Genomic DNA, 12,500 nt, shown 5'->3' with positions numbered 1-12,500 from the left:
AGATTGAACCATGATTGAACCAGAGGAACCAAAGATTTTGTGGTTCCCGTTCCGAACCAACTTTTACGGTTCGGAACCAACTCGGTTCTCGGTGGACACGCTCACCTCTGGTTCATCCCATAGGCGGGAGAAAGAACCCGAAACGGTTCTTTGCTGGTCGAAAAGTGCCCTGAGAGTCAAATTGACACAGAGGATCTTACAGTTGGCTGGACATCTAAGGAGAATTATGAGGTGAGGAGATGATTATATCGTATATCAAGGCAGAAACCTCAACTTAGAAATGTATACTTTTGACGTATTTTCACGTAAATTTATGTCCCACTTCATCATCCGAGAGTGTCGCACAGAAATTGTGAAAATAGCAGATCTTCAAGCTTTTAGATCATCTATTTTCAAAAAATGTATAAATAATTAAAAAGGTTTTTGATATATAGTACAAGGTTTCCGCCCGACAGCAACGGTTATGTTGACGTTCTGTGCAGCACTTTGTTCAGCTATTGTGTTTCATAAATTCTGTTTGATTTCATTTGATTTCATTTGATTTCATTTGATTTCATTTAATTTCATTTGACTTGATTTCAAACCGCTGTGTGAGTGAGTGTTATGGAAATGTGGTGTATGATGTTTTTTGTTTTGTTTTGTTTGGGGGGGGTCATGGATTTGCGTATAATGTTTGTATCATATTATTAGGTTATGATGTATTATAAATTATATTTTCTACCAAGACTGAAAAATACTGTGTCAAGACTGACCCTCGTTAGCCTATGCAAATTGCTGCCTTCTAGTTATACAGCTGGCCTTGTTCCCATAGGCATTCACACGTATACACACAAGTCTGCGTGCACGCGCACATGCACGCACGCACACACACACACACACACACACACACACACACACACACACACACACACACACACACACACACACACACGTCCCCTATGTAGCTGAACACACTGTTTAATGTGTAGTGGCGGGGGGGATTCAATTTACTACTTGTAATTTATATTTAAAAGTATTTCAGGTATGCTCCCCTCATATATTTGTTCCATGCTAGAACCGAGTGATAGCACATATCACACCCGCTCTAGTGATCTCCTCTAGCGCACACAGTACTGGGCGAGGCAGCTTTCTCCATCAGCGGCCCAACAACCTGGAACTTGCTTCAAAAATCTTTAAAACTGTCCTCCCTGCTATCTCTTGTTCAAAAGATTGATCCTTACCACTTTTAATGGTAAGGATCAATGATTGCACATGCTTCTCTTGATTTATTAGTTGCTGTTCTTTTGTAATTTACTCTGTTAATTTATAATAATGTTTTAATATTGTGTTGTTTATTATTTTGTATTGTAACCTCGGCTACATTGAAAATGAGGGCTTGGCCTCAACTGTACTCCGAGTATAAATAAACGTGATAATGATGATGAATTTGCCATATTAGGAGATAAAGTGTCATCTGATTCCTTAATTGGCCAACCCAACTTGATCTCTGGCTGCATTTACGGATTTGTCAAACTATACGTGACATTTGTGCCACATAAGCAATATAATATCGCGATATATTATACAGAATAATAAAAATATATACTTGAAGAGGTCACATCAGACCTCTGGACAGACAAAGACAACATAAAACAACAGAACGACATTTTGACGTCCAACGTTAAAACGGGTAAAAGATGTTCTGCTGGACGGTGAATGGAGGGCAGAAGATAACCGATCCTGGTGTAGCCGTTGCCTTGGAGCACCAGGTGTACTTCCTTGTGGGCATCGACACTCAGATGGATGTGCGTGTTTTCAACACAGTGTCTTTAGGCTGGAAGAAGAAGTTTCCCCCTGTGACGAGAGAAGAACTTCAAATCGAGGTTCCCTCCAGCCGACAGGGCCACACAGCCGTGTTGATTGAAGCCGTTATCTACCTCTGGGGAGGGTATCCTATCTGTAACATGCTTTATGCATTTGATGTTGACACCCACAGATGGTTCAAGCCCAGGGTTTCTGGGACTATTCCAGACGGGAGGGGCTACCACTCAGCCTGTGTCTTGGGGAAGATCATGTATGTCTATGGAGGATGCAACCCGACTGGATACACTAAAGGCATCTACAAGTTGGACACCACCACAATGGTCTGGTCTTTGATTAACACCAGAGGCACTCAAGTATGTCACTCTGCCACCATCATCGGGACAAAGATGTTTGTATTTGGAGGCTTTAAGGGAGGCGGAAGGCCCATGGACAACAACATCAGAGTGTTTAACACCGAGACCAACCGCTGGCTGAAGTTGAAGACACTTTCAGCACAGCTTACTCCAGCAGGACACTACGATCATTCAGCCTTTGTCTACAATGGAGAGCTGTACATATTTGGTGGCTTCGGATATGGTGGCGTCCAGGACTTCATCAATGATATGTGGAAATTCAACCCAGAGACCTTCTCCTGGAAGAAGGTCGAGCCTAAGGGGGAAGGTCCAACACCTAGGATGAAGTCCATCCCATCATGTTGCATGGTGGGAGATCGTGTCGTCCTCTTCGGGGGATATGGCACACTCATCTTGGACTTGAGTCCTAGCCTGAAGACGTTATGTAAGCTAGCAGTCATTCAGAATGGTCTGGAGCGGGCAGAACTCCCACACGACATCAGGTGGGAACTGACAGCCATGACTACCAACAGAAGTAGAAAAAGAAAATCACACCCAGTGTGAAGTGAGCAGTGATATTTACTTGCGCCAGCAGAGTGGGCAAGTACTGCGTTCGTTTGTGTTTACGCCCATAGCCAATCAGGGACCAGCATTCCTGGTGACGTCACCATCAACAGCCGAGGGACCAGCATTCTTGGTGACGTCACCATCAACAGCCGAGGGACCAGCATTCTTGGTGACGTCACCATCAACAGCCGAGGGACCAGCATTCCTGGTGACGTCACCATCAACAGCCGAGGGACCAGCATTCTTGGTGACGTCACCATCAACAGCCGAGGGACCAGCATTCCTGGTGACGTCACCATCAACAGCCGAGGGACCAGCATTCCTGGTGACGTCACCATCAACAGCCGAGGGACCAGCATTCTTGGTGACGTCACCATTAACAAGTGCGACCTGATATAAATAACAAGGCGCGCTCTGCTGGAGCACAAGTAGGTCATACATGGCCAGTTTTTGGCCACGAGTGCACAAGCCGCAAGTTGGCACCTCGACAGAGCGCAGTCCAGTTACTTGCATAAGCAGAGCGGGCACGCACTGCAATCGACTGGGTATGTATGTACTGTAGGTGTCCGACTTTTTTGAAGACACTTCAATGCCACTGGTGATGTCAGCAGAGTTTATAAGAGCGTTCTTGGTAATGTCTTCATTAACAGCCAATGAGGCCAGCAGGGCACACCTCGTGGCACGCTCTGCTTGCGCACACGTTGGCCATGTGTGCATGTGTGGCCTACTTGTGCGTAAGGCGCAAGTTGGCACCTCGAAAGAGTGCAGTTCTAGTTATGAGTTGATTCCATCGTGACCCTGGACATACAAACAGACACCAATTCACCGTTTGTCAGCCTTCTGATTGGTCCCTGAGACTCCCTGACTGGCCAACCAGAAAAAACCATTCACTTTTTGCTATCGGGGGTGGAGTTAGTGCAGTGGAGAATGTTGCTTCAGGCTTTCAACAACTGTCCGCTCTGCGCGACACGGCGTTCGTCCAGTACGGCCGCGGGCGGTGATAGCGATCTCGCTTCTAGCTTCAACAAACTAGTTCACATGGACCTTATCAATGGTCTAAGAGTTACGATTGGGTACATATATTTTAAATGGACAGAATTACGAAAAGCCAGCCTATTATGTGAGGAGAACTATAATCTGGCTCTCCTCTTCCTACCCAAGATGCAATGCGCTTTCTCTTTCTATTTCTATTCTCTCTCTGATCCAGAGGATTAAACTAATTAAAACATATATTTTCGGGGGAAAACTACTGTTTTGCTATGTAATTACTGTACCTTTTTCTTCCATTTGTATTAATATCACGTAGATGTGTTTTTTTGGTACTTTATATAGCTGTAATGAGGCTATGAAAAAATAAAAAAATCCCATCCACTTCCACTATAAAAGAATCTGCAATGGATGATTCTGTCCCACTGGGATTAAACAAATTAAAACATGTATTTTCGGGGAAACCCCCTGTTTTGCAATGTAACTACTGTACCTTTGTCTTCCCTTTTTATTAATATCACCTAGATGTTTTTCCTTTGGTACTTTATATAGCTGTAATGAGGCTATGAAAAAATAAAAAAAATCCCATTCACTGCCACTATAAAAACAATCTGCCCAGGGTCAAATGTCCCACCATAGTAACAGGGCAGAATGGGGCGGGATTTGCAAAAGCCTGAATTGACCAACGACAGTCCCGACAGACACGGGACAAACAGACAAAACCAGATGTAGATGTAAAAAGAAAAAAGAAAAACACCTACAACAGTACTCTAAAAGAATATGAACGAATAATATGTAATCATTCTTTTTTTAAAGACGCACTGGCCACAGATTCATAAACACAGTCCATAATGCTCTTCTGTGTTTTACATTGGAACCATTACTAAGAAGGGTTCTTGTGTGGAAGACCTATACCTGCAAATACCTCCAAATTACTGCTTTTTTGTGTCTGTGATCAATAATGAGACCCAGAAACCTTGGCATATATAATAAGCCGGGTTAATAGACAAGCCTTGATGGACGGGCAAATGTCCGACGTACTCTGACCCATCACAGCCCGGAGCCAGAGAGACTGACAGAGGGCAAGCTCTTTTTACGAGTTTAATTAACTTGACGTTAATTTCCCTCTGCCATCCCCTGAATTCCCGCGGTGAACGGGGCAGGGTCCAGATCTGAGGCCTGTGTGTGTTGGCATGGGTGGGTGTGAGCGAGAGAGAGAGAGAGAGAGAGAGAGACACACACACAGAGTTGTCACTGCTGTTGTGTCCTGCTGCCATACAGTATGAAACAGAGCTGCTATACTTCTAAATGCATTTTACATCTGAGTCTTTATTTTTTTCTTATACTATCTAAATTGTGTAAATTGTATATATTGTATATATATATATATGTTTTTCTTCAAATCAGCACAACATGTGTGAAGAAGGCTTGTCCTCACAGTCATTATCCTACACACTCAGACAGGCAGTTGGACATACTATACATGTATCTGTGTCACTCTCTTTTTCTCTATCATACCCCTTCATACCTGCTTTAGTTGATTTTTTCATATCTGCCCCTGTTGCTAGATTTCGGCTGTCCCTGTTGCTAGATTTCGCGAGCCCTCTCATAACTAACATGTGGATTGTCATCCCGCTAGTTAGTTCTTTAGCTTCAAAGTTAGTCTTTTTTTTGGATCGTGTTTACACAATGTCCTGAGACCAACCAAACCGCTGTTTTGACCACACAAGCACCCTTACTGGTCAAACGGCACCAGTGCAGAGAGAGGAGAGAAAGGGAGGGCAGGAGCAGAGTAGCTTCTCGTCTGTTTGACGAGAAGTGTCGTCCTGATGGTGGCACTAAAAGAGGGCCATGTGAGAAATCAGGGGCGGAGGTTGTGGTTTGCCAGCCAAGGAGTGTGTGTACACAGTTTGGCATGGATAGGGGCAACGGTGGCGGAGATAAGAGTAGCGGCAAAAGTGTGATGTGACGTGACGTGACGGACAGCCGGTGGAGCTTTTCATATTAAGTTTCCTGTGTCCCATGAGCCCTTGCGTGAAATGTGGGCATTCATTCTGACTGGTTGCTGTTGCTGCTTTGAGCCTGTCACACCTGAATCTCTGCATGGTGATTACATGGTGCTGAAGTGATTTGAATCAGCTGTGGGAGTGAAGCCCACAGGGTTTCTTACCTTACTGGCACAACACCTAACCCTCATCTTTTCCATGGGAAGCATATGCATATGTACTGTATTATATTCTGTTGTGCAAATCAAATGAATCACCCGAGTGCAAATTTGAAAACGTTTTAGGAAGCACAATTGTGTAAAAAGAAAAAAAAAAGAAAAAAAGAAAACATGTTACTGCTATTGCTGTCCACCCGGCCCCACCCCAGATTGAACCAATAATCAGGAGGCTTTCGACGAGTTGGACACACTCACATTAGGCTACATGTGCTTGTGCACACGTGTGTGGAACCAAAAAAAGCAGGGCGTGTGTGTGAGAGAGAGAGTGTGTGTGTGTGTGTGTGTGTGTGTGTGTGTGTGTGTGTGTGTGTGTGTGTGTGTGTGCCTGCTGTTAACACCATCTTGTGTTTGACACTGGCTTTTATACTTATGCTAATTCACCTCCATTTCACCACTATACTGTAATGGATGGCTGGAGACTAGCAATTAGATATACGAGAGAGAAAGAGAGAGAGAGAGAGAGAGCAAAAGAGTGAGAGAGAGAGAGAGAGAGAGAGAGAGAGAGAGAGAGAGAGAGAGAGAGAGAGAGAGAGAGGGATAGGGAGAGAGAGAGCAACAGAGTGTGAGAGAGAGAGAGAAACAGAGTGAGAGAGAGCTTCAATTGTACATTCTTAATTTAGTTTTTATTTCACACTTGCTTTGGCAGCGTAAACATACGCTTCCCTTGACAATACAGCCCCTCTGAAATGGGCTGAATCAAATCAAATAGAACACGTGAATAGAGTATAGACAGAGGGAGGTGTTTGTCTTGTAAAACCCATAACCACACACACTGAGAGACAATAAAGCTCTCTCTTGGCACTTGGCAGTCATCAGACACCTGTGTAAAAAAGGAAATGGCAAAGACACACACAGGCCTTCGTGGTTCAGAGGTGGTCGTCTATTTAGCATATTGCGTACACGCAGTGCTGTGCAACCTTAGTGTCTGTATCATGTATGAGCACATACCTGCTAAGCTCATGCACCTTGTGTGTAAACCTCACATAATTTACATACTGTACCTTAGATCTACAAGCTCACAACGTCTCGCAGCGCTAGGCGTAGTGAGCTTGTAGATCGGCTATTTTTGGCAAAGAGGTTTGGTGTAGAGGGGAAAAAGAACAGACTAAGACTTAATACAGAGTAAAATATCAAGTTTATTAGGTATGACAGATTCTTCCTCTTTCCGGATACAACAAACAAACGACGTAGCTGGCCCCTGCCAAAATACTAATTTCAGCCACTTGTTCTTTACTCCTGATAAACCTGTATTGAGCTTGTAGATCGGCTATTTTTGGCTACAGCTCTCAGAATTGGATAAAAAAAGGATTGGAAGATTTGTAGGACCCCCTGTAGTAACTCTGAGGACCCCCTAGGGGTCCCGGCCCCCCTGTTGAAGACCACTGGTCTAAATTGAATGTTACATAAATAGCCGACCACGGACATGGACGCACGCAGGCACGCACGCACACACACACACACACACACACACACACACACGCACACACACACACACACACACACACACACACACACACACACACACACACACACACACACGCTCATTGTCCCCCTTGCGGTCTGTGTTTACCCAGCGTGCACCACTGGGGAGGGCAGCGTGCCCGCCGCTTGTTTAATTGGCATGGCAAGGTGCCAAGCTCTGGGTGGCAGGGAGAAGACTGGATGTCTCTCTCTCTGTCTCTCTCTTTCTCTGTCTGTTTATCTCTCTCTCTCAGAGGCGTCACAAGGTGGGGGTAGTGGGACTGAGTTACCAGGGCCCAAGGTGCAGGGGCCTGGAATTATTTTATACTTTAGCTATTGAAAAATAGCAGACATACAAGCTCACAGCACGTGCGTCACCGAGTGCCGCGCTGCGAGCTTGTAGATCTGCTATTTTTGAAAAGTCGTGAAAATGTCTGCAAGTCTTTTTTTAAGCGAACATTTGTAAATCAAATTCTGCTTATGTATGGGAAACATAGGTTTTTCAAAAAACTTAGAAGGATTTGGAATATTCAAAGACAAAAGTAGCAGATCTACAAGCTCGCAGTGCAGCACTCTGTGCCGCCCTGTGAGCTTGTATATTCAATAGTTAATATAGACAAAATAACGTGTCATAATGTGTTCCCACTTCCCAGTCTGAATGGGTTAAACCCCCTCCCCCTATGAAGAACATTCATGGGGGGCCCGCAGTGAAACCTTGTACCCAGGGCCCTGAATTTGGTGTGACATCCCTCTCTCTCTCTCTCTCTCTCTCTCTCTCTCTCTCTCTCTCTCTCTCTCTCTCTCTCTCTCTCGCTCTCTCTCTCTCTCTCTCTCATGTCTGTCTGAGAGAAGATGTCAGCCATCTGCCACTTCCATAGGCTATTCTCGACACTGTGTTGCAATCGGCAATGTTTGTAACACACATGTGTTTGTTTGTGTGTGCAGTGGTGTAAAGTAACCAAGTACATTTACTCATCATCAGAACTGTAGTATACATTTGAGGTATTTTCTTTTTTTGGAGCGGTGAAAGCGCTCCCAATAGACAGGTATGTCCGTGGGTGGGTGGGTGGGTGGCTGGGTGGCTGGCTGGCCGTGTCCGTAGCCTGGCAATACCTTGAGTGGCCACACACAACACACTAGTTAAAGGAGGGGCGCTGTTTTGTGCAGGCCACTCACTCACAGGCACAGTTTACTCACTCACTCACTCACTCACTCACATAGGGTACAGCTGCTCAAATTCACCGCTCCACTTCGAACCGAGGTTTGATTTTACTCTACTGGACTACTTCCAATTTTACAAGCTCTCTGATATTGTGAGCTTGTACTTTTGCTACTTTGAAAAGATCTGTATACATTTTGAACTAGTCTTGTTAAATGGGACGTTCTGCACATTGACTACTTTTACTTTCGGTACTTGATGCAGATACTTTTGTACATTTTGAATAGCGGAACTTGTTACCACTTGTAACAGAGGTTATCTACATTGTGGTATTGATACTTTTACTTAAATAAAACATGTCAGTACTTATTCCATCGCTGTGCATGTACGTGTGTGTATAGCCCTGAAACATGACGGTCGTATCTCATGACCGTCATGATGGGACCGAGTTTACATGGGTTGGGGCAGAGCGACTTATTTCGCCCCTTACAACTAAACAAACATTCAGATTTCACAAACAAAAGGGCTTAATAAAGTCTCACACGTGTCTAAATATGGTACAGTTTACTCTAATTACCCGTAGCCTCGGTATTCTTTAATAATGTATTTACGGACAGATTTTTGTAAGGCCACGCCCACATCTCAGTGTTCATAGATGGGGTTGGTGCACATGCGGGGAAAAGCAGGAAACACAGAAAACGATCGGATAAAAAGACTTCTTATTAAAGAATACGGAGGCTACGGGTAATTATAGTAAGCCACAGTGCATTTAGACACGTGTGAGACTTTATTAAGCTCTTTTGTTTGTGAAATCTGAAAGTTGTGTAGTTGTAAGGGGCGAAATAAGCCACTCTGCCCCAACCCATGTAAACCCGGTCCCATGTTTCAAGGCTACTGAGTAGCATGTACAACGTAACTCGAGTGTTCTCCTCAAGGGGTTTGAGGGTTACAGACCTCAAAGAACACTGGACAGATTAGTGCCTGTTGGGTGTGTGTGTGTGTGTGTGTGTGTGTGTGTGCGTGTGTGTGTGTGTGTGTGTGTGTGTGTGTGTGCGCTCGCAGGTGTTACATCGCCAACCGATCATCTCACAGCAGAGAGTGTACAGTAGGTTGCAGTCTGTTGCACCACTTGGATCCTTTGAATGTCCAAATCAAAGAACACACGCACCATTTTCAGTGCAATTTCAATTCAATTCAAAGGGCTTCACTGGGCATGGAGAAGACATACGTTTACGTTACCAAAGCAGACATGTAACACAATACAATACGATCAATCAATACAATACAATACAATACAATACAATACAATACAATACAATCAATACAATAAGATCAAAACAAAATATCGTTGTTGTCGGGTGGGAAACCTTGTATGTCCAAGTCCGCTCGTTTTGTATTTATAATTTTAAAAAATGATTTGAAATCGTAAAATAGCAGATCTAGTTTTGTGTGATGAAGCTTTGCTTTACAAAAGAATCGTACTACAAATTTGAAACTTGGAGATATGAGGTTTCTGCCCGACGATAACCTCCAGTAACCTCCATACCCTCCAATTGAACATATTATGTTCAATTGGAGGGTATGGAGGTTACTCAGTGCAGACAGTGCAGGGATATACACGATGGTTAGTAGTCTTTATGGTAGTTGTGTTCCATTTGATATCCTTCTACTAGCACAGCAGCTCACGAATCACACACACACACACACACACACACACACACACACACACACACACACACACACACACACACACACACACACACACACACACACACACACACACACACGCACACACACACACACACAGTATAGACGTCTGTGCGACACTGCGTTGTTGACTTGGTTGCATATTGCAATACAAGATCACGTGTAGCAATGTACTTTCAAGAATGAAGAGGAGTTGGTTTGTCCAGGGACGTGCTGGCCATTGGGAACGGCCGGTTCATTCCCAGACGGTCCAGGCCGGCCATTTGGAAAGAAATTCAAAATAAAATGTCGGCCTTCGTCGGGCAGAAACCTTGTATCTCCAAGTTTCAAATTTATACATTTTTTCGCAAAGCAAAGCCCTGCTTCATCATACAAGGCCGTTGCACAAAAGTAGTGAAAACAGCAGATCTACAAGCACACAACGCCTTGCGGTGCTTGTAGATCGGCTGTTTTCACTAGTTTAAATAATTTTTAAAATGATAAATACAAAACAAACGGGTTTAGACATACAAGGTTTCCACCCTTGATCTGAAATGGCAAATCTTTGAGTAGCAGCAGTGCTATGAGAGATATATCTCTCTATAGCGCACAATGAGGGCCTCTTCAACTCTTTTTCCCGGGCTGAATCAGGGGCCCAGCACGTCCCTGGGTTTGTCATACCGGTACAAGCAGCCAAAATGATCTACAGGCAAATTCACTTAGGGAAACATATTTTGTCGTATCGAAATGTGACGGATATATTAGAAAAACGCATGCACGCGCACATGCACGCAAGCACACACAAGCACACGCGTCCCCCACACTGTTTGTGTGTCTAACCTGTGTTATTTGTTTGTTTGTTTGTCCACAGCTCCTGGGTTTTGTCTACGCCTGTTACGTTGTCAGCGCCATCACTGAAGAGGAGGACAGCTGTGAGTTTTAACCCACACGCACGCACACACGCACGCACGCACGCACGCACACACACACACACACTCACAGATGAGGTGAAAGCAGGGGACAGGGTTAAAGGACCACAGCAGGACAGGAGTCACACCCCGGCCGCACCCCCTCCCTCTCCTCCCCCACACCGGCTGGGCTCTCTCTCTTCCTCTTCCTCCTCCTCCATCATCATCTACACACATCCACCCCAAAAAAGAATAGTTGCTTGTTGCGAAAATAGCGGATCTGTAAATTAACAAATTTACTGCCACGATTAAAAATGTACTTTCCAGGTTGGACACACCTTTTAACAAGGTCACGTGCGTGTCCATCCACAGTCCATGATGGTGCACGGATCATGCAGTACGCGTGTGCACAGCGTTTACCGATCGGTTAAAAACAAAACAAAAAAAAAAACGCATGTGAATAGCATTTACAAAGTAAGTAACCGGCTTGTTCCGGCCAAGAAATGCGTTTCCTGTTCAGGGTAACCGGCCGAGAACGGAAGCACTCCATCCATCCGTGTCCTCACCTCCCTGCCCTGATCTGCTGTCTGTTTCTCTCTCTCTCTCTTTTTTCTCATGATGTCTCACGTTCTTCTCTCGCCACAGCATGACCATTGACCATGCCCCCCTCCCTTGTCCCACTCCCCAGCTGTCGGTTGTCTGGGGTTCAGGGGGTTTGGGGGGCGGCGAGAGAGGGAGAAAGTGTTTTTGTACCACTCTCTCCCCTACCAGTATCTCTCTCTCTCTCTCTCTCTCTCTCTCTCTCTCTCTCTCTCTCTCTCTCTCTCTCTCTCTAGCCACTTTTATACTGCATGAGATCCCGCAATAAGTATAAAGAGAGTCAGCCATCATTAAGTTTGAGCAATACTGAACTACACTGTTCACTGTCAGACTATATGGGTCCATCTAGATACCCTTAAAGGAAGCCAAAGAGTCCCTGGAATCCACTTTGAGAAACAATGGTCCAGTTGGAAACTAGCGGGTCCTGCTTGGAGGCTGGCTAGTCTTGGTGTAAACGAGGTTGTATTGTGTTGTCTGCCTTACTCTCACCAAAGAGCTGCATCGTTCTGAGCTATTGATCACGGCTGTTTGAATGTATTTCCAACTTTCCTGAACACTTCTCTACTTCTCTACACTATTCCTCCATGAAGTCGTATAAGTTGTATAACCCAACTCAGTTGTCAAAAAGTTCATTCTAAAGTTATCAAACTGTCTTTACAACATTGCTTTTCTCTCTCTCTCTCTCTCTCTCTCTCTCTCTCTCTCTCTCTCTTGTCTAGTCCTGGTCTTTCTCTGCTAGTCCTTCAAGCACATCCTTCCTCTCAGTGGTTGTG

The 12,500-nt window shown here is 44.7% G+C and overlaps 1 protein-coding gene across 1 annotated transcript in view; it reads left to right on the top strand.

Moving 5' to 3' along the window:
* Nucleotides 1–12,500, top strand: part of nkain4 (sodium/potassium transporting ATPase interacting 4) — a 128,377-nt gene that overhangs the window by 93,232 nt on the left and 22,645 nt on the right. The window contains exon 5 of the mRNA XM_080733634.1: nt 11,091–11,151. Within this exon, the coding sequence (XP_080589760.1) occupies nt 11,091–11,151 (61 nt within the window). The remainder of the gene's footprint in view (nt 1–11,090; nt 11,152–12,500) is intronic.

Source organism: Nannobrachium achirus (genome assembly GCF_963921795.1).
Source record: "Nannobrachium achirus genome assembly, chromosome: 9".
NCBI lineage: Eukaryota > Metazoa > Chordata > Actinopteri > Myctophiformes > Myctophidae > Nannobrachium > Nannobrachium achirus.
Note: the sequence above shows the minus strand (reverse complement) of the source record. Positions and strands in the feature narration are given on the sequence as shown.